The sequence below is a fragment of the Schistocerca piceifrons genome, chromosome X (assembly GCF_021461385.2).
Source record: "Schistocerca piceifrons isolate TAMUIC-IGC-003096 chromosome X, iqSchPice1.1, whole genome shotgun sequence".
Lineage (NCBI taxonomy): Eukaryota > Metazoa > Arthropoda > Insecta > Orthoptera > Acrididae > Schistocerca > Schistocerca piceifrons.
The window spans coordinates 264608741-264631958 of NC_060149.1; the positions used below are offsets into that span (position 1 = coordinate 264608741).

Below are 23218 nucleotides of genomic sequence, written 5' to 3' on the forward strand. Positions count from 1 at the left end.
TCAAATTCTGAAGGTGGTAGGGGTAAAATACAGGGAGCGAAAGGCTATTTACAATTTGTACAGAAACCAGATGGCAGTTATAAGAGTCGAGGGACATGAAAGGGAAGCAGTGGTTGGGAAGGGAGTGAGACAGGGTTGTAGCCTATCCCCGACGCTATTCAATCTGTATACTGAGCAAGCAGTAAAGGAAACAAAAGTGTAAGTATTAAAATCCATGGAGAATAAATTAAAACTTTGAGGTTCGTCGATGACATTGTAATTATGTCAGAGACAGCAAAGGACCTGGAAGAGCAGCTGAACGGAATGGACAGTGTCTTGAAATGAGGGTATAAGATGAACATCAACAAAAGCAAAACGAGGATAATGCAATGTAGTCGAATTAAGTCAGGAGATGGTGAGGGAATTAGATTAGGGAATGAAACACTTAAAGTAGTAAAGGAGTTTTGCTATTTGGGGAGTAAAATAACTGATGATGGTCGAAGTAGAGAGGATATAAAATGTAGACTGGCAATGGCAAGGAAAGCGTTTCTGAAGAAGAAAAATTTGTTAACATCGAGTATAGATTTAAATGTCAGGAAGTCGTTTCTGAAAGTATTTGTATGGAGTGTAGCTATGTGTGGAAGTGAAACGTGGACGATAAATATGGTTCAAATGGCTCTGAGCACTGTGGGACTTAACTTCTGAGGTCATTAGTCCCCTAGAACTTAGAACTACTTAAACCTAACTAACCTAAGGACATCACACACATCCATTCCCGAGGCAGGATTCGAACTTGCGACCGTAGCGGTCTCGCGGTTCCAGACTGTAGCGCCTAGAACCGCACGGTCACCTCGGCCGGCGGACGATAAATAGTTTGGACAAGAAGAGAATAGAAGCTTTCGAAATGTGGTGCTAGAAAAGAATGCTGAAGCTTAGATGGGTAGATCACATAACTAATGAGGAGGTATTGAATGGAATTGGGGAGAAGAGGAGTTTGTGGCACAACTTGACTAGAAGAAGGGACCGGTTGGTAGGACATGTTCTGAGGCATCAAGGGATCACCAATTTAGTACTGGAGGGCAGCAGCGTGGAGGGTAAAAATCGTAGAGGGAGACCAAGAGATGAATACACTAAGCAGATTCAGAAGGATGTAGGTTGCAGCAGGTACTGGGAGATGAATAAGCTTGCACAGGATAGAGTGGCATGTAGGGCTGCATCAAACCAGTCTCAGGACTAAAGACCACAACAACAACAACAACAGTTTTTCATTTATTGTATACAGAAGGGCTACACGAAAGAAATAAACTTGAATAATACAGTTGTATGGAAAAGGAAGGGAAGTAGATAATGATTAGCTGGGAGATGTGATACATTAAGGAGAATTTGACGGAGCAATGAAAGACCTAAGCGAAAACAAGGCACCTGTAGGGAGAGCCAACCATGACAGAACTTATCCATCCGGTGTGTAAGACATATGAAACGCGCGATAGATCCTCAGATTTCGGGAAGAATGTAATAGTTCCAATTCCAAAGAAGTCAGGTGCTGACAGCTGAGAGTACTACCAAAATACTAACATTAATTGTTTAAAAGAGAATGACATGACTGATAGAAGGAATAAAATTTTAAGGTTTACCGATGAACGCAGAACCGACAAAGGACTTGAAAGATCACTCGAGCGTAATGAATACTATCTTAAAAAGTGGATACAAAATGAACGAACATCGACAATAGTAAAATAATGGTAATGTATTGTAATAACATTAAGTGAGGTGAGGCTGAGGGGATTACACTGGTGTCCGAAATTAAAGCAATAAACGAAAAATTTGCGGGGTTGAGTTTATTTTACCACAAAACCATAGAAACAGGTGATAGTAAAGTAAAAGCAATGTAAAGAATACAGAATGTAATCAACTTCAACGCTAGACAAAAGTGTTCTTCGTTTTTTTCCAACTTAACGGATTTGCACATACTTACCGCCAACTGGTTAATGTGCTCAATATATGGTGTAACCACCCTGGGCACCAATACAGGCATGACAACGGCGGGGAATGCTGTGAATGATGTCATCAATCCCATGCTGAGGCAACAACACCCATTATTCCTGCAGAGCTGCTCGCAAGTCTTAGAGAGTGGTTGGTAGATGCTCACGTGATGCAACCCATCTCCCTAGCGCATCCCAGACACGCTCTATAGGACTGATATCGCGAGAGCGAGCAGGCCACACCATACGTGCAATATCTTCCGTTTCCGAAAAAACATCAACTACCTGTGTTGTATGAGTTCGAACATTATCGTCCACCAGTACGAAGTCTGGGCACACAGCACCTCGCAGCAATCGTACAGGAGGTCGCAAGATCTCGTCACAATACCTGATAGCAGTTAAACCTTGCAGATACACCCGTACAATTTCATGAAGAGGCGTTCGAGTGGCCAACGTAATCCCTGCCCACACCATTAGGGATCCTTCTCCATATCGGTCTCTTTCCACAATTTTTTGGTCCTGAAATTGTGTTCCACATTTCCTCCAGGTGCGAGTCCGTTGAGAATCACTCTCCAGACCAAATCGGGACATAGCTGTGAAAGGAACATTGTTCCACTGTTCGACCGTCCTGGGGCATGTTGAGGACTCCACTCCGGACGTTCCCTTTTGTGAAGACACTTCAGAGGTACATATATAGCAGATCTCCGACAGTAAACGCCACTCTGCCGAAACCTTCTGTACACCCTCTTCCTCGATAAAACAGTCCAGTAGATGCTGCGAGGTTAGATGCCAGATGCCGTGCAGTACTAAGGCGCTACCGTCATGCACTTTCAGCCAAATAACGGTCCTCGCTTTCTGATGTCGGATGTGGTCGACAGTTCCGAGGACTTTGGGATACAGTTTCGGTCTCTATAAACCATCACCACATCCGAGAAACAACAGAACGATTCACGTTAAGTCATCGGACCACATCATTTTCCGGCTGTCCTGCTTCCATTCTTTCTATGGCCCTTCACCGCAGAGAGTCTGGTTGGAGTCTTCTTTGTGCCAAACTTCACCGTGACTGTGTACACAGCGACTGTATTCATCAAACACTACACCATTCAATAGGTGCCCTGACTTCACAGCTAGCGTGGTTGTCTGTTGACCAGAATGCCATCTTCCAGCAGAACACAATCGTACGGACATATGTTAACAGTTAGTATGATTATATCGTGATTTGGGCACAGGATGGGAATATAGCGGTTTGTTGCTTTAATTTTGGACACCAGTGTATGTTGGGAAATGAGACACAGAAAGTAGGAAACTTGTTTTGTTATTTGGACATCGAGATAACAGATGATGGTCGAAGTAGAGATGATATAAAATGCAGTCTTGCAAAACCAAGAAATCTTTTTCTGGAAAAAGGAAAATATGTTTATATCCATACATGTAAATTAAACTCCACCGCCATATTTTTGTGCCTGTATGTTAAGGCTAATCTCAGGAACTACTATAGCGATTTTCATACGGTTTGCATAACCTTGACATGTGTGCATGCATGTTGCTAATATGACTGCTTCTGTGTCGATCGGAAGGTCACCCCTAATGTTGTTTGTTTACAAACACGAAGTTACCAAGAGTGCTACCTACGGGTAGAGCGCCACACCCGAATGCACTGCAGAATTTCAAAAAACGGTCAAATGGCAGTAAGCACTATGGGACTTAACATCTGAGGTCATCAGTCACCTAGAACTTGTTGTTGTTGTTGTGGTCTTCAGTCCTGAGACTGCTTTTGTTGCAGCTCTCCATGCTACTCTATCCTGTGCAAGCTGCTTCATCTCCCAATACTTACTGCATCCTACATCCTTCTGAATTTGCTTAGTGTATTCATCTCTTGGTCTCCCTCTACGATTTTTACCCTCCACGCTGCTGCCCTCCAATACTAAATTGGTGATCCCTTGATGCCTCAGAATATGTCCTACCAACCGGTCCCTTCTTCTTGTCAATTGTGCCACAAACTCCTCTTCTCCCCAATTCTATTCAATACCTCCTCATTAGTTATGTGATCTACCCATCTTTCCTTCAGCATTCTTCTGTAGCACCACATTTCGAAAGCTTATACTCTCTTCTTGTCCAAACTATTTATCGTCCATGTTTCACTCCCATACATGGCTACACTCCATACAAATACTTTCAGAAACGACTTCCTGACACTTAAATCTATGCTCGATGTTAACAAATTTCTCTTCTTCAGAAACGCTTAGAACTACTTAAACCTAACTAAACTATGGACATCACACACATACATGCCCGTGGCAGGATTCGAAACTGCGACCGTAGCGGTAGTGCAGAATTTCAGTGTAAAGTAAAACAGCAGTAGATACGCATTACAGACGTCCATGAAAGAGCAGTGTGAACATCCATCATGCCACGAAGGACGAATTATAGGGTCCGCATCCTCATTTTAAGCGAAAAAGGCTTGTCAGACAGGGAAGTAGTTCGATCTGGGCACCAGGGTCAAAGTGATGTGCGGATATGGAATCAGTTCCAGTTGACATCGAGTGCTGAGGAGTTACACCAGACAGGCCGTCTACGGTCGACAGCAGCGCAGGATGATCTATAGCTACGACTTTTGAATCAGAGAAATCGTTGGTTGAGTGCTGCAAAATTGATTTCGGCGTTCGATGAGGCTACAGGACGTCATGTATCGCATCAAACTGTTAGGACACGATTTCATTATGCAAATCTCCATTTCAGACGACCATAGCGAGCATCATGACGTACGTCACAGAACAATGGACTCCATTACAGAGGGGTTAGAAATCATGTAGTATGGACGCCCCGGAATTGGCACTGGGTGTTGTTCTTTGACGAAACTCGAATCTGTTTCTACTCCAATAATCGCAAAGAACCCGTTTGGAGACAACCCGGTACCATCGAACGCTTCCAGCACTGTGTCCCACATGTGCAACAGGGTGGTGGAGTGACGTTCGTGGGTGGCATTATATGAAGTCACCGTACACTCTCGTTATTGTTGAGGGCAGTGTCACTACCGTACGGTATAGGACGATATTCTGCAACAATTAATGGGGGCTTATCGCCAAAATTTTGGAGACTGTTTCATCTTTATGGATGATAACTCGCGAGCTCATCGGTCTGTTCCCGAGGACACGTTCCTTCAGAATGCTAGGATCACCAGAATTCAGTAGCTTGCCTGTTTCCCGGACGTGAACCCAATCGAACATGTGTGGGATCGATTGAAACGAGCTGTTTTTGGACGTCAAAAACGGCCACGTAGGTTGCTTGACTTACACAGAATCACCATTGAACAGTGGGACGATTTGGAGCGGGGCATGCTTGATATCTCATCGATAGTATGCCACGACGGGTTCCAGCCTGCACCCTAGCAAGGGGACGTTCCACCACATACTGACATTGCTCGCCGGCCGCTGTGGCCGAGCGGTTCTAGGCACTTCAGTCCGGAACCGCGCTGCTGCTAGGGTCGCAGGGTCGAATCTTGCCTCGTGCATGGATGAGTGTGATGTCCTTAGGTTAGTTAGGCTTAAGTAGTTCTAAGTCTAGGAGGCTGATGACCTCAGATGTTAAGTCCCATAGTGCTTACAGCCATTTGAACCATTTTGACATTCTCACGAATGCTGTGAAAAACATCCCATGGGAAACAGACGATTTTGTCGTTACACAAATATTTGCTTTTTTGATTTGGCGATCTGTCACATTGCAGTGAATGTATACGAATGCCTCAGAGCCAATTCTTTTTATGTGCCATAAATTTCGAAATAAAGGGGAGATGCAAATCTTTTGTTGATGTGCGTACTTAGTACTTCTCGTGCGAAGCCAGGGCGCGTCACTATTCTAATATGTATTTAAGTGTTAACAAGTCTTTTCTGTATGTATTAGTTGAAAACAGTCTTGGTTGCAGTTTTAGTTTTTTTATTTATCAACTACGCATTTCACCTTATTTAGGCATCATCAGGTTGATCTACATAGAAAACAGAGAAGAAATACATCTGTTTAAGGATCGTGATCGCGTTGTGCAGACTTGGATAACCTAAAAGTAAGTATAAACAAATCAAATTCTGAAAGAGTAAATACCTTAACTTGGTATTTCTTAGGACGATCATTTAGACAGTGTAGTCAAAGGGCATCGTCGAGTACATCAGGCCAACGTCGCCTTCGTTAACCTCAGTAAATACTAGAAATATAAACAGTAAAAACGGATAAGAAAATTGACCAACGATCGGATACTCAGATTCTGTATTAGGCGTCAGTACTAGCACACGACGCTGAGGTGCATTATGCTAACTACTTAAGCCCCATCTTATTCTATTATTTGCTCCTGTGAACGTGTACGCGTTATTCAGATCTTGGAGTCACTCATGTCCATCTAGAAAGGTAAGGTCTTGTCATAAAGCTTCGGCAATTCTCTTATCCCCCGGCCTGGGTGGCCGAGCGGTTCTAGGCACTTCAGTCTGGAACCGCGCGACCGCTACGGGTGCAGGTTCGAATCCTGCCTAGGGTATGGATGTGTGTGATGTCCTTAGGTTAGTTAGGTTTAAGTATTTCTAAGTTCTAGGGGACTGATGACCTCAGAAGTTAAGTCCCATAGTGCTCAGAGCCATTTTGAAATTCTCTTATCCGTTTTTACTATTTTATATTTGTAGTATTTACTGAGATTAAAGAAGGCGATGTTCCTGATGTACTCGACGATGCCCTTTAGCTACACTGCTAAAGGATCGTCCTAAGACATACCAAATTAAGGTATTTTTTCTTTCAGTATTTGATCTGTTTATACATGCTTTTAGGTTATCCAAGTCTGCACAACGCGATCGCGATCCTTGAATAGATGTATTTGTTCTCTGTTTTCTATGTGGATCAGCCTGAAGATGCCTAAATAAGGTGAAACGCGTAGTTGATAAATAAAAAAACTAAAATTGTAACCAAGACTGTTTTCAACTAATACTGGTTTGCTGATTCATGCCACAGATGGAATGTATATGTCTGGAGTGTAGCCTTACATGGAAGCGAAACTTGGAAGAAAAGGAGTATAGTCAAGAAAAAGATAGAATACTTTTCAATTTGGCACTATAAAACAATATTAAGGGTTACATAGATAGATATAAGAACTACCGAGGAGTTATGACTCCAATTATGGAGGAAAGTGTGTTTTGACACAGCTTCATCAAAAGAAGGATTATGTTGATAAGACACGTCCTGAAGGTTCAAGTAACAGTGAATTAGATAATGGCAATAAGTGTGGAGGGTATAAACTCCAGGGGGAGACCAAGCCTAGAAATGGATATACAGTCATGGAAATAAGTATTCATACAGTAGGTGGTGACAAACAACGACGGTGTGTTGGGATAGTAAATCACCCACAGCGCCGATACGAATAAATACGATGATGTGGCGTCAGATAACCATATTCTTGGTAATGAAGCTTCCCGTATGCCATGAATCTATTCTGGGAAAATAAAATATGTTACACTCCGCACGGTCTACGACAGGGAAAAATGTATTCATACAGCGGACTACTTTCAACCAAACAAACGGCTGACGCAGCCCCGGAGTGCATGCCACACTTGTGTAGTCGTGTGGCGGCCGTGAAGCAACAGCACGCCGGACGTGGGTATCGTGGAACAGCAGAATGGGCCGCAAGGGAAAGGAAACGACCATTGAGGAACGAAACATCTTTGTTGCCCCATATCTTCATATACAGGGTTATTACAAATGATTGAAGCGATTTCACAGCTCTACAATAACTTTATTATTTGAGATATTTTCACAATGCTTTGCACACACATACAAAAACTCAAAAAGTTTTTTTAGGCATTCACAAATGTTCGATATGTGCCCCTTTAGTGATTCGGCAGACATCAAGCCGATAATCAAGTTCCTCCCACACTCGGCGCAGCATGCCCCCATCAATGAGTTCGAAAGCACCGTTGATGCGAGCTCGCAGTTCTGGCACGTTTCTTGGTAGAGGAGGTTTAAACACTGAATCTTTCACATAACCCCACAAAAAGAAATCGCATGGGGTTAAGTCGGGAGAGCGTGGAGGCCATGACATGAATTGCTGATCATTATCTCCACCATGACCGATCCATCGGTTTTCCAATCTCCTGTTTAAGAAATGCCAAACATCATGATCGAAGTGCGATGGAGCACCATCCTGTTGAAAGATGAAGTCGGCGCTGTCGGTCTCCAGTTGTGGCATGAGCCAATTTTCCAGCATGTCCAGATACACGTGTCCTGTAACGTTTTTTTGCAGAAGAAAAAGGGGCCGTAAACTTTAAACCATGAGATTGCACAAAACACGTTAACTTTTGGTGAATTGCGAATGTGCTGCACGAATGCGTGAGGATTCTCTACCGCCCAGATTCGCACATTGTGTCTGTTACTTCACCATTAAGAAAAAATGTTGCTTCATCACTGAAAACAAGTTTCGCACTGAACGCGTCCTCTTCCATGAGCTGTTGCAACCGCGCCGAAAATTCAAAGCGTTTGACTTTGTCATCGGGTGTCAGGGCTTGTAGCAATTGTAAACGGTAAGGCTTCTGCTTTAGCCTTTTCCGTAAGATTTTCTAAACCGTCGGCAGTGGTACGTTTAGCTCCCTGCTTGCTTTATTCGTCGACTTCCGCGGGCTACGCGTGAAACTTGCCCGCACGCGTTCAACCGTTTCTTCGCTCACTGCAGGCCGACCCGTTGATTTCCCCTTACAGAGGCATCCAGAAGCTTTAAACTGCGCATACCATTGCCGAATGGAGTTAGCAGTTGGTGGATCTTTGTTAAACTTCGTCCTGAAGTGTCGTTGCACTGTTATGACTGACTGATATGAGTGCATTTCAAGCACGACATATACGCTTTCTCGGCTCCTGTCGCTCTCGAGCGCTCTGGCGGCAGAAACCTGAAGTGCGGCTTCACCCTAACAAAACTTTATGAGTTTTTCTACGTACCTGTAGCGTGTCGTGACCATATGTCAATGAATGGAGCTCCAGCGAATTTATGAAATCGCTTCAATCATTTGTAATAGCCCTGTATATGAACATTCTCGAACAGAACTTACAACAGAGTGTTGACGCCTTGGGTCTTCTTAGAAATTATTACTTCCAACAGGACAATTATCCCAAACATGCGGTGCAAATTGTCCGGCTGTGGTTGCTCTACAACACTCCACACACTCTTAAAACACCAGCTCCGAGTCCGGACCTGAAGCACATCGAACACTTGTGGAGTGAGCTGGAAACGCGAGTGAGAAAACACGACATCCGTAGTAAGGCCTCTTTCAAAGAGGCTCTCCTTAGAGAATGGAAAGGTATCACGCCGGAAACTACAAGAAAATTGGTCCATTCCATGCTACGGAGGTTGCGAAAAGTAATACATCGGAAGGGTATGCGTACGAAGTATTAAACATGTTCTGGCTTTGTTAGAAGTGTCATTTTCTGTTGGTGTATGAATACTTAATTCCCAGCGCAGTAGAGAACGTGACAGACGTTTTTATTTTGTTTTGTAAAGGCTTGTTCATTCTCGTCCTACAGGGTGTTACAAAAAGGTACGGCCAAACTTTCGGGAAACATTCCTCACACATAAATAAAGAAAAGATGTTATGTGGACATGTGCCCGGAAACGCTTAATTTCCATGTTAGAGCTATTTTAGTTTCGTCAGTATGTACTGTACTTCCTCGATTCACCGCCAGTTGGCCCGTTTGACAAGAATCCGCACGCAATTGTGCAATCACGTCATCAACACAGATTTTCTGTGAACGTTAGGGCAGGCATTGTTGGTGATGTCTTGATTGGGCCCCATGTTCTTCCACCTACGCTCAGTGGAGCACGTCATCATGATTTCATACGGGATACTGTACCTGTGCTGCTAGAACATGTGCCTTTATATGTACGGCACAACATGTGGTTCATGCACGATGGAGCTCCTGCACATTTCAGTCGAAGTGTTCGTACACTTCTCAACAACAGATTCGGTGACCGATGGATTGGTAGAGGCGGACCAATTACATGGCCTCCGCGCTCTCCTAACCTCAACCCTCTTGACTTTCATTTATGGGGGCATTTGAAAGCTCTTGTCTACGCAACCCCGGTACCAAATGTAGAGATTCTTCGTGCTCGTATTGTGGACGGCTGTGATGCAATACGCCATTCTCCAGGGCTGCATCAGCGCATCAGGGATTCCGTGCGACGGAGGGTGGATGCATGTATCCTCGCTAACGGAGGACATTTTGAACATTTCCTGTAACAAAGTGTTTGAAGTCACGCTGGTACGTTCTGTTGCTGTGTGTTTCCGTTCCATGATTAATGCGATTTGAAGAGAAGTAATAAAATGAGCTCTAACATGGAAAGTAAGCGTTCCCGGACACATGTCCACATAACATATTTTCTTTCTTTGTGTGTGAGGAATGTTTCCTGAAAGTTTGGTCGTACCTTTTTGTAACACCCTGTATATACCAGCATAGCTGCATTGGCGACTGGCCAATGTGTATACTGCATATCCAATTAGTGTTTTTGGTTTCGTATTGTCAATAAAGGCAGTTTACTTTTCTACGCTCTAGTGTATGAATACTTATTTCCATTACTGTAGGTTGTAGAAGTTATCTACACATAAAAAGGCTTGCACAGAATAGGCTAGTGCAGAGAGTTGCAGCATACCGATCTTCGGACAGGAGACTACAAGAGCAACAACGTTAATACTAATCACTTATGGTCAGTTTCATTCTTTCAGTGAGTTTTTCTTGGAGAGACAATTATTTCGGGCTGCAGTCTATCGCACGCACACATTACGCAAGTTACGTGCCGAAGCGCCGAGAGGCTTGTCACTCCACAAAGTGCGGCACTCGGACGTGGTGTTTACCACGGCTGACAAGAGTCCACACGGTGCTCCATTAGCCCCCGGTGGCGGTTGCGACAAGTTTGTAGAGCACTAAAGCGCTGACAGGCCCGGTCGGCTGTTGCAGGTTCGTCGGCGGCGAGCTGAACGCGTGCTACAACGCCGTGGACAGGCACGTGGAGGCGGGCCGCGGCCACCACGTCGCGCTCGTGCACGACAGCCCCGTCACACGCACGCTGAGAAACGTCACCTACGCCGACCTGCTCGACAAGGTACGTCCTCTCGTGCCAGGACATTAACTGTAAGGAAGAATAGCAAATATACACCCACATTACTCGAATCTAGAGGCTTCGTTGAAATATAATTACCAGGGGTAGCTACAGAGTTTTCATTATCACCTAAAAAAAATTAAAAAAAAGAAAAAGAAAAAGTTGCTGTGAGGATGAAACTTGGTGACAGGTTTTGTCATCCTTTACGTACAACATCTGATCAAAAGTATCCGGATGCCTAGTACAGGACGTTAATATGGCGTGTGTCCACCCATCACCTTTATGACAGCTTCAACTCTGCTGGGGACATTTTCAATTAGGTGTCTGATAGTATGTGGAGGAATGGCAACGCATTCTTCCTCAACAACCAAAAACCAGAGAAGATACATCTACATCTACATTTATACTCCGCAAGCCACCTAACGGTGTGTGGCGGAGAGCACTTTACGTGCCACTGTCATTACCTCCCTTTCCTGTTCCAGTCGCGTATGGTTCGCGGGAAGAACGACTGCCGGAAAGCCTCCGTGCGCGCTCGAATCACTCTAATTTTACATTCGTGATCTCCTCGGGAGGTATAAGTAGGGGGAAGCAATACATTCGATACCTCATCCAGAAACGCACCCTCTCGAAACCTGGACAGCAAGCTACACCGTGGTGCAGAGCGCCTCTCTTGCAGAGTCTGCCACTTGAGTTTGCTAAACATCTCCGTAACGCTATCACGCTTACCAAATAACCCAGTGACGAAACGCGCCGCTCTTCTTTGGATCTTCTCTATCTCCTCTGTCAACCCGACCTGGTACGGATCCCACACTGATGAGCAATACTCAGGTATAGGTCGAACGAGTGTTTTGTAAGCCACCTCCTTTGTTGATGGACTACATTTTCTAAGGACTCTCCCAATGAATCTCAACCTGGCACCCGCCTTACCAACAATTAATTTTATATGATCATTCCACTTGAAATCGTTCCGCACGCACACTCCCAGATATTTTACAGAAGTAACTGCTACCAGTGTTTGTTTCGCTATCATATAATCATACAATAAAGGATCCTTCTTTCTATGTATTCGCAATACATTACATTTGTCTATGTTAAGGGTCAGTTGCCACTCCCTGCACCAAGTGCCTATCCGCTGCAGATCTTATGGTGGACGCCAGGGTCTGGTGCGAAGTCGATGTTCTACCTCATCTCATTTTCCATTCGGTTCAGGTCGGGTGTCTGAGCAGGCCAGTCCATTTGAGTAATGCTGTTGTTCACAAACAATCGCATTCACAGATGCCGATATCTGACAGGGTGCATCGTCATACTAATACAGTCATTCATCGTCTCCGAACAGTTCTTCTATTACACGCAGTACACAATTTTGTAAAATGCGTTCATATCCCTCCTTATTGAACATTTCTTAAGTGCAATAAGGGACACAAGCCTGACCATGAAAAACACCCCCATACCGTGACACCATCTCCTGCTCACTTCACTGTTTACATTACACGTGAGGGCAAGTAACGTTCTCCAGGCATTCGCCAAACCCAAACCCAACCATCGGATAGCTACAATGTACAGCGGATTCATCACTCCTAATCACTCCCTTCCAGTCATCCGCTGTCCAGAGGCATCTCTGTTTACGCCACCTCAAGCGTCACTTAGCACCGACAACGGAAATTTGTGGCTTATGAAGAGCTGCTCGACAGTTATACCCCGTTTTTTTAACTCCCTATGCACAGTCTTGTCGATAGCCGAACCGCTGATAGCACTTTGGATTTCGCGAGTCATTCCTTCCGCTGAATTCATGATATTTTGTACAGCCACCCTCAGCAATTCTCGACAGTCCCTATCCGTCAGTATGTGTGGTCTACCAGGTCTTGGTTTAGCTGCGGTTGTTCCTTGGCGTTTCCAGTTCTCGTTCACCTATCACTAGCTGACTTGGGCTGCTTGAGAAGAGTTGAAATGTCCATGATGGATTTATTACTCAGGTAACATCCAAAGACTAGTCCAGGCTCGAAGTCACTGAGTTCTGACTAATTTTGCTGTTACTGCTTCTCTACTGATAACAAAACATTCCCCGTCTCATTTTAGACTGACGAGTCTACCTCTTGTCGCATCAAGTGGTCAATTCCACATTACATGGAAGTGTCTGAATACTTTTGGCTCCTTTAGAGCAAATATTTTAACATTTACAAAGATTCCAGACATATACTTGCAACCAAAGGAGAGATTAATTACGTTACTTTATTTCTTTGAGATGATAATTAAAACTTTGACTACTCCTCGTAGCTATTTTGTTGTGATTAGTGTAGGAAAGCCACAATTTCAATGCAAGCCGAGCGAGCTTGAGGCATGAATTTTTCAGTTACACACCTTTATTTATTTATCCATTCATCCAGGAATCATCTTACAATGATGCAGGATTTCTCTTCATAATGTATTTCCTAATTCGTCTTCTATTTTATCAAACTTTGCCTGTATCATGCAAAGGCTAAGAACTTTACACATGCTAGAAGAGATTAAGTCGTTATCTCTTATGAGAGGATGCGAGTAACACCACCGATCAGAAAGTAGATAATCCGACACGTTAATGAAAACCTGGTCCAGTTGTGGTTGAGAACTTTATAGAGTCGATTACCGGTTTCACCCATTATATTAGGCCATTGTTAAGTGATATACTGGCGAAAAAAATTTGTATACCTGGAAAGATGACATCGATTTTGATTCGATGATGGAATATGCCACTGGGGGATAGACTGATAATGGTTTCAACGTCGTCTGTGAACAGATAGCGTAGTGGCATAGCTACTGGAGCGGCATCTGTGTTACCCTTTACTAGGGAATGCTCACAGCCAGAAGGCTCAGCGCAGTGCAAATGTGTGAAGCAAGCAGGCAATCATGCTACAGAGAGGCACTCTATAATGATTATTTTAATTCGAGGCACTCAGCGGATGATATCTAAGATTACGCAATGTTGGGGAAAAAGTTGCCCCAGGATTGTGTGAGAGAGGGGGTAAATTAACTGGGGGACAGAGGCGCCCTGTGTAGCACCTGTGGTGACGTGGCATAACACCAGCCATGTAAAAAGAAGGGCATTGTTCGACCCCTAAAGTCAACATATACATAGGCCACAAAACGTAGGGCTTCGATTAGCCCAAAACACAAGAAAGCACTTTCCTTCCCTGTGTCATGGTAACAAAGCGGCAGTCGAGAAGGAAACTCAGCATGCTCTGGACTTGTCTCCAATCGAGCACGTGTGGTATATGATGGCACGAGAGCAGTAGGAAGATGGCGGCATCAGCGCAATTTTGATATCAAATTGATATGCAAATTAATTAAATTGATCAATTAATTACGCCTTCGACCACGCCGACCCCACCCCCAGGTGAAGTCATGTGCTTTTCTCAGCCTGCACATGGGCCCCAACTACCCTCCCCCCTCCCTACAGTACCCTCCACCCCTCCCCCACGTTTGAAGATCGCACATTGCGTCCAGCTTTATCTGCCACGGCAACAGTAACTTTTCAACAATTTGTGCTGCAATTGGCCCTCGGTCTCTCCCAGGAGCAACTCCCAAATCGCCAGTTCTTCAAACCCGTGCAGAGAGAGGACCTCTCCGTATTCTGTCAATATGTCGACACTCGCGGAGAGCAGCAGCACTATCGCTGTTATTTTGACAAAACAGCTTTACGAATAAAGCCCTGCTCTACTTTTCCAAATCCATGTTGACTGTCTGCAACTGTAACGCACACTGATGCTTTAGTTTCAACCCTATGTCGCCAGACCAGTACAGGACCCTAACGGCAAGTCATGACATGGCACAGCGCAAATCCTGTAGTGCACAGTCTGAACATCGTTTCTATGAAATTGGATACCCATACGGTAAATAGTTTTCCGTGTACACTGGCTCAAGTAGCGAACGTTTAATTAGCCCATAACCAGTCCGTACTTACGAAAGACGTTTTTCCAGATTCAAAAATCGAATCTCCAAATTCCGTATTGTTAGACATTTAAATGGGTACAATTAAAACTACAAAAACAGTGTGTCCCGAAACATCTCTTTCCCATTGCAATCTTCGCTTGAGGCAATGTCTGTGGAAGAAAATGCAAGAACTGGGATTAATAGAGGAATACATGGATCGACAAGAAATGCGACTGTTTTGAACATCCGAATGTGGGTTTTCTGATAAATAAGCTGAAGGAGGAAGCAGTACATGCTATATTTAAACAAACAAAACAAAACCAATAGGCCTGTCTCTTCAAAAAATAAAAAAAGTTAAATACATCTTGACCAAAGGTTAAAAGAGATTATAAAAATATGTATCGACTCGGGAGATTTAAAATGCTTAAAATCTCTGGTTTTCTCACAAAAAACTGGGTGGGAAATTAACATTTCTAAAATAAGACAAAGAGTTTAACCATTTGTTGTTTCAGGAAGAAAAAAGTTAAAAATAAAAAAATCAACTTAACTATGTTAATCCTAAGCTTGGATAAAGTGTGAAAGAATGTTCACATTACGGGTCGGAAAATCCGTGGCAAGTATATTTGCGGTCTGAAATATCGGTACCACTTTGACCTCACGGGTCGCAAAGTCGACAGACGTAAAGTCCACGACCAGAGCCGGTTCGAGAGAATTTATCCAAACGAGCGACTTAACATTTGGCACTCCCCCCTCCCCATTTCGCTCGTACACTTTCATCCGTGTCAGTTTCCAGTAGGAATTGTAATACGCACTGTGTACATATCTTCCACTGAGGCGCCCCAAGCGGACGCCCTATTTGTATTACGTCCTGTATAAAAATCTTACAGTTGTACCGCCTCTGGCGTCCCTCTCAGATTGGCGACCCAAGCAGCAACTTGCTTAGCTTAGGCCTTCAACCGACTCGGTCCACGACAGCCAGCTGCAGAACGAGGCAGGCTTGACAAGGTATAACTGATGGCAATAACCTCCATTCATTCCCGTGGAAACTTGTCGGCAGGGGTTGTTTGAAACCAGCTGGTGGCGGCGCCGGTATAGTGACTGACTGTGGCGTACGTTTTCAATTTGGTCATAGTATCTGGGAGTCTTTCTGAAGGTGGTTAGATTGCTATAGGGCATTTATTAGTGGTATAGGAGTAGTGTCTCTTCAATGACTGAGGCTAAGCTGACTAGGCACCTAGTAAATATTGTACTTTGTTAGGTCCTCTGACAAAGTTATAGCGTTATGGAACTGTGCTTTGTTTGTCCCTGTGAGTTTTAACAGTTTCATATCACATTGTCAGTGTCAATGAGTGACTCTTCTTGTGTCTCACTAAATTTGCAGGCTCCTGGCAGTTTTTTGTTAAACAGACCTTCATAGCCGTCTTCTGGGAATACTGAAATTATCTTGGCCACAACGAGTCGGTATCAGTTTTTTCATGAACCTTTATTACAGCGAAGTCATTGAGTGTTAAGGAAATTTTATTCTTCCCTGAAGCTGCAGGCTCTTGTTCCTCTTTTTCGGTTACTACTTTGCTAAGTAGTATCTATATCTGAGCTACTCCAAGAACTGAGAAGTCTAAATCTGACTCTAAAGAATATTCAACCGGCTGCCTGACCTGTTTTCTTCCTTTTATGGCATTTATGTAGTGAAATCTACCTTATGTCGTTTTGTTTCTACAGCACGCTCCTTTCTTCCTTTGGCAAGTATTTGCTTCAATAATAAGCTTTTCTTTTCCCGCTGATTCTTCTTCCATTCATTCTTTACTGAGTGTTGACGTTTCGATGCTTTGCCAGAACGCCTCCTCTTTTTTTTAACTTTTTTTATTGAAGAATTGTCGTCACATTGTTGCACCTTCGGCGATTTATCCCAATAAACCTGCAGAAATTTGCCCCACTTTTTAACAAATGCTCCCTGTTGATTCGGAGGATTAACTGGAGCTGTTATTTCCACACGAAAGTGAAGCTCAAATGCGTAGTGTCAATGAGAAATTCGTTGTTTCTTTTTCTTCAAACCCTTCATTACACAATGTTCCAGTAAAACATAAGAAAAGTTATATGGTAGTAGTAAAAAAACAGACTTACATCATTTTCTCATCTCCAGAGCGACCTGTGGGACAATAAGTTACAATTATACAAACCTGCCACTTGGTCAACTCCTGAACCGATAGCAGTAAAAAGCTCGTTGCTGGTTATTACCCCACAATGGGACTTTCCTCCCACATAGGGCCATCAAATCACGCGGTTTATCTGGATGCCATCTGGTTTTTATTGCTCTGTTTCAACCTCCTGTTGTAAATGAGTAAAATAGTGAGAAAAACGCTATTTTTGAACTCCCATGTCAGGTTGTCGTTATGTGATGTCAAATGTCATCTGGTGGACTGAAATTCAAACTGGACATTAACTGGGAGGGATTAAAGCAGGTTGGCAACACTTCAGATTATCGTCGACTGTCGTGGCACGGCGACTTGATCTGCAGCTTCGCTCTTGTAGAGTAACGCACTGCACATGTAGTCAGACGTGGGCGTGATGTCATTATTGATGTTAGCTGTTGTGAGTGTACACTAATGAATACACTTATGGTTATTTCTCGAGGGCAATGCAACAACACATAACGCTAATGCGTCTATTAAAAGATTCCAAGGTATTCTTGACTACAGGAAATATCGGAAAGTAAAGTGAAATTCTGTTTATATGGATTAGGTGAGGCCAATGATCGGAAAAAAACAATGATTACAAACGTCAAAAGCAGCACCCTGAGGTGAAAGCTGATACTCCTAGCGGCGAGATACATGATGCACTTCGTAGACGCGCTGCAGAACTTGTGATGTACGCTGCAGTGAATGCAACAGAGGAGAATAAGATGAACTACACAGCATCCCATAAATTCTTGAGGCGAACTGGATCCACCGTTTAAACGCCAACTTGTATCAGGAAAAAGTATTCGCAGTTAACAGCTACAGTTTCAAAAATTTTATTAGTTTCCTCCAGGATGTCGGACAAATAGTTTATACGTAGGGCATGTCCAGTGTCTTCCAGACTCTGGTTGTCTACCTTACAATATTATTTCATTTATTTATTGTTTCTGGAATGGCTCAACAGTGCACTAGAAGAATTTCCAGGGGAAATGATTTTAGATTATTGTAGATTTGCTACGTGTCAGACATTTTATGTTATTGGGTAAATGATCAAAGATTTTTGTTACTGTCTATTGGATCCCCGGCGGGGTCGGAGATTTTCTCGGCTCAGGGACTGGGTGTTGTGTTGTCCTAATCATCATCATTTCATCCCCATCGACGCGCAGGTCGCCGAAGTGGCGTCAAATCGAAAGACCTGCACCAGGCGAACGGTCTACCCGACGGGAGGCCCTAGCCACACGACATTTCCATTTTTTACAGTTCTTCTCAAATTGTAATGGATCATTTATGACAAATTTCCTTGGCAAATATGCGTATTTGATGGTGCAGTTAAAATTCTTAGCTCCTTGAGGAGATAAATACACGAGATCAGTGGGTGAATACCACATACGGTATGCAAAGTATGTCAAGACGCTGATTCGTTTCTTTGTGAGATTAGCAGTTATATGAAGAATAAAAGCAACTGAACTTAACTGTTTGAGAAGCTCAGTAATATGCTTCTTCAAGTTCCACTTTTCATCAATATGTACACCTAAAAATTTGGAGCATTCGACATTATTTACTGACTCCTGCTCAAGTGTTAAATGCTTAAATCAATTGTTATTATGACTCTGTTTTACAGAACCGGAACTGAATATAGCGTCTTTTTTTTCAAAATTTAGCGAGGGCCCATTTTCTGAGAAACACTTCATAATTCTTTGGAAAATATCATTTACTATCTCTTCTGACGCTTTCTCTATAATATCATCTACAAATCTTTTCACCTCTTAATGCCTTTAGTGATCGCTTTTTATTATTAAATAATATAACTCTATGACTGAAGAGCATACTTTTCAATGTAAGTACACTCCCATAGAGGACCGAAAATTTAAAAAAAAAAAAGGAAAAGAAAAAAAATTGGGTAACAGTTTGGAAACACTTCACGAACAAGATAAATGCCTTCATCGCATAAGATGTGACCTCATATCTGACCTCCACAGCCTTCATTCAATATGTAATGTTCTACAATTAGTAACGACAGTTCACACCATACCAGTTGTTTTTACCATTGTGTCATCGTTACTAATCAGCCAATGTGTTCCAAATTATTTATTATAAATACTTCATGGAAATTATTTTTGAGAGGTTTTACAATTAATTTTGCTACTTAAGTAATTGTAATTTTTTGAGTCTAAGTTTGGATCGAAATTTCTGTTCAGGAAGATAATGAGAACACAGTTATTCTTAAATGAGTTTTTTGCGTGTTGGAGGAGTGATGGTCAAGCAGGTTGTACTGGGGAGCATTTGTGATGTTTGAAAAGTAGAGGAGAGCTACTGACATAACTGATGCAGTAAGGGGGGTTGTGACTAATGACCTGATAAATCATGAACATTTTCCACAAAAGGCAAGAGATTCAAGTCCTGGACCATTGAACAATGTTTAGTGTTAATGTCAATAAATATTTTGGTATCCATATGACGGCATTTTGGAGTGAGAACAGATAGGTAGTCACCTCTTCTTTGCAGTAATAAATACACTCCTGGAAATTGAAATAAGAACACCGTGAATTCATTGTCCCAGGAAGGGGAAACTTTATTGACACATTCCTGGGGTCAGATACATCACATGATCACACTGACAGAACCACAGGCACATAGACACAGGCAACAGAGCATGCACAATGTCGACACTAGTACAGTGTATATCCACCTTTCGCAGCAATGCAGGCTGCTATTCTCCCATGGAGACGATCGTAGAGATGCTGGATGTAGTCCTGTGGAACGGCTTGCCATGCCATTTCCACCTGGCGCCTCAGTTGGACCAGCGTTCGTGCTGGACGTGCAGACCGCGTGAGACGACGCTTCATCCAGTCCCAAACATGCTCAATGGGGGACAGATCCGGAGATCTTGCTGGCCAGGGTAGTTGACTTACACCTTCTAGAGCACGTTGGGTGGCACGGGATACATGCGGACGTGCACTGTCCTGTTGGAACAGCAAGTTCCCTTGCCGTTCTAGGAATGGTAGAACGATGGGTTCGATGACGGTTTGGATGTACCGTGCACTATTCAGTGTCCCCTCGACGATCACCAGTGGTGTACGGCCAGTGTAGGAGATCGCTCCCCACACCATGATGCCGGGTGTTGGCCCTGTGTGCCTCAGTCGTATGCAGTCCTGATTGTGGCGCTCACCTGCACGGCGCCAAACACGCATACGACCATCATTGGCACCAAGGCAGAAGCGACTCTCATCGCTGAAGACGACACGTCTCCATTCGTCCCTCCATTCACGCCTGTCGCGACACCACTGGAGGCGGGCTGCACGACGTTGGGGCGTGAGCGGAAGACGGCCTAACGGTGTGCGGGACCGTAGCCCAGCTTCATGGAGACGGTTGCGAATGGTCCTCGCCGATACCCCAGGAGCAACAGTGTCCCTAATTTGCTGGGAAGTGGCGGTGCGGTCCCCTACGGCACTGCGTAGGATCCTACGGTCTTGGCGTGCATCTGTGCGTCGCTGCGGTCTGGTCCCAGGTCGACGGACACGTGCACCTTCCGCCGACCACTGGCGACAACATCGATGTACTGTGGAGACCTCACGCCCCACGTGTTGAGCAATTCGGCGGTACGTCCACCCGGCCTCCCGCATGCCCACTATACGCCCTCGCTCAAAGTCCGTCAACTGCACATACGTATCACGTCCACGCTGTCGCGGCATGCTACCAGTGTTAAAGACTGCGATGGAGCTCCGTATGCTACGGCAAACTGGCTGACACTGACGGCGGCGGTGCACAAATGCTGCGCAGCTAGCGCCATTCGACGGCCAACACCGCGGTTCCTGGTGTGTCCGCTGTGCCGTGCGTGTGATCATTGCTTGTACAGCCCTCTCGCAGTGTCCGGAGCAAGTATGGTGGGTCTGACACACCGGTGTCAATGTGTACTTTTTTCCATTTCCAGGAGTGTATATTATACTTACATAATATAAGTTAATACATTTATCTCCAGTTTTTAATAGTAGAGTATATTGACGAACATGGTTAACAGAAGAAACTGTTCTGCCCTGTTGCTGCACCATATTTTGTACATTTGTATGAAACTAAAAGTCATTCACTAAAAAAATTTGTTGGCTTGATTTACAAGCAGTGTTTTTTGTAACAGCAGTGCTTTCTAGCACACTATGTACTCACAGATGAACATAAATATTAGTAATAGCATAGTATTTGGTTTGTTCTTTTGGTTGCTCTCTTTTTATGATATTTATTGCTGTTATTAAAAGTCTAGTCTGTGTTAATATGTGGTTTTCATTACTTACAGGTTTCAAGGCTGGCTGGTGCTCTAGCAACACTTGGAGTAAAGAAAGGGGATCGTGTTCTCATTTATATGCCTATGATTCCTGAGGCAATTATGGCAATGTTAGCAACTGCTAGGCTGGGAGCTGTCCACTCTGTTGTCTTTGGAGGTATGCGATCAATAAAAAGACATTAGCTGTTTACTAATACATTATTGGGTTTATGATCACATAAAGGTTATGATTCTTAGTTTCCAAACTCAATCAGTTGAAGTGTGGAGAGAGACCTCCAGATTCACCCTAGTGGGACATAAGAAATACTTTATCTGTTTAATTCATTTTAGTCGTAAAATGTTACTTTTTTGTTGGGACATATGTTTAACAATAGGTTTCTAGAAATTAAGCTGAACAACAACGAAAAATACCATGTAATGTGATCATCACAACTAATTACTGCTTTAATATGGAATACAAGTTTTCTGGCTGGAGCCTGAGGTTGGAAGACGTTCCACTCATTTTCTTGGTAACTTTCCAAACATTTCTTGCCAGTCTTAAGTCATACAGATTGTAGGGTCAGATCTGGAAATGGGGAGGAGGTATCACAGTTTGTTACTCTCTCTCTCTCTCTCTCTCTCTCTCTCTCTCTCTCTCTCTCTCTCTCTCTCCCCCCCCCCTTCCCTCTCCCCCTCTCACTCTCCCTTTCCCTCTCCCCCCCCCTCTCTCTCTCTCCCTCTCCCTCCCTCTCTCCCCCTCCAAATGGAACATGTCATCAACTATACTTTTACCATTTCACAGATGCCTATGAATTTAAAAGTAATGATAATGAGGAAATATAAAGTGTTTTATTATAAGAATAATAAAGTGTTTAATTACAATAAAATAAATGTAATACTGACTACAATAACAATAAATTGTTTACAAAGAATTAAATTCCATATATCAGATTTTTTAACAAAATTTCATTCTTCTTTATCCTCTGAATGTTGATTGAGAAATTTGGAAAGTGACATGTGAAAAAATATAAACGTTATTATCTGCAACTGTTTTTCACACTGAACAAAACCACACAGTTTAGACTACAATTTTTCAATTGCAAAGGGTACATCCTTGGGACAGTGATGAATATTTTGTTCTAAATATGGATTTTGTGCCTTCATCTGAAATTACAAGCTATTTTTCCATACAGATAATGAAGCGGCGGTTAGTAAAGTGATTTTTGTAGCTGCAAACTTTTGTGGATCTGACATATTGCCAGTTAGTTTCTGTCTTAGGTTCTTCAGCCAATGTTTCTTTGACCATTTTTCTGATGTTTCACCAGCATGAGTGACTGACATGTCAAAGCTTCACTCTCCATTGCCATTGGTTGACTGAAGTTGAGCTCATAATTGGAGGTTGTGTATACTAGCTCCCAGTTACACCAACATCTGGTTTTTTTTTCCGTGGTCATTACAACTGTGGTACTCCCCTATCTCCTGCAACAACTGCCAGCAGAAGATATGGGACCTATTAGAGCTGATGACATACAGAAACCTAAGCACAGATTTGATGCGGTGATCACATGTAATACGAATCACTTAATCAAGATAACCTCTTTCTTGGCAGAGATACAGAGGAATCTGCCTAACACAGAAGCTCTACTCGGCTGTATAGATGACTAAAAATCCATAAAGAGGATGTATCACTAAGGCCAATCATAAGCACTCCTGGTGCACTGGCATATAAACTGGGAAACACTTGACCTCTCCACTTCAGCCACGAACATGTCGTTGAGAAGCTGAAGAAACTAAAACTTGGACCAAACAACAT

The 23218-nt window shown here is 43.4% G+C and overlaps 1 protein-coding gene across 1 annotated transcript in view; it reads left to right on the forward strand.

Annotated features, from left to right (window-relative positions):
* The window catches only part of LOC124722896 (acyl-CoA synthetase short-chain family member 3, mitochondrial), a 320410-nt gene that overhangs the window by 151680 nt on the left and 145512 nt on the right, over window positions 1-23218 (forward strand). Inside the window, exons 3-4 of the mRNA XM_047248037.1 lie at window positions 10929-11073; window positions 21439-21583. Of these exons, the coding sequence (XP_047103993.1) occupies window positions 10929-11073; window positions 21439-21583 (290 nt within the window). The remainder of the gene's footprint in view (window positions 1-10928; window positions 11074-21438; window positions 21584-23218) is intronic.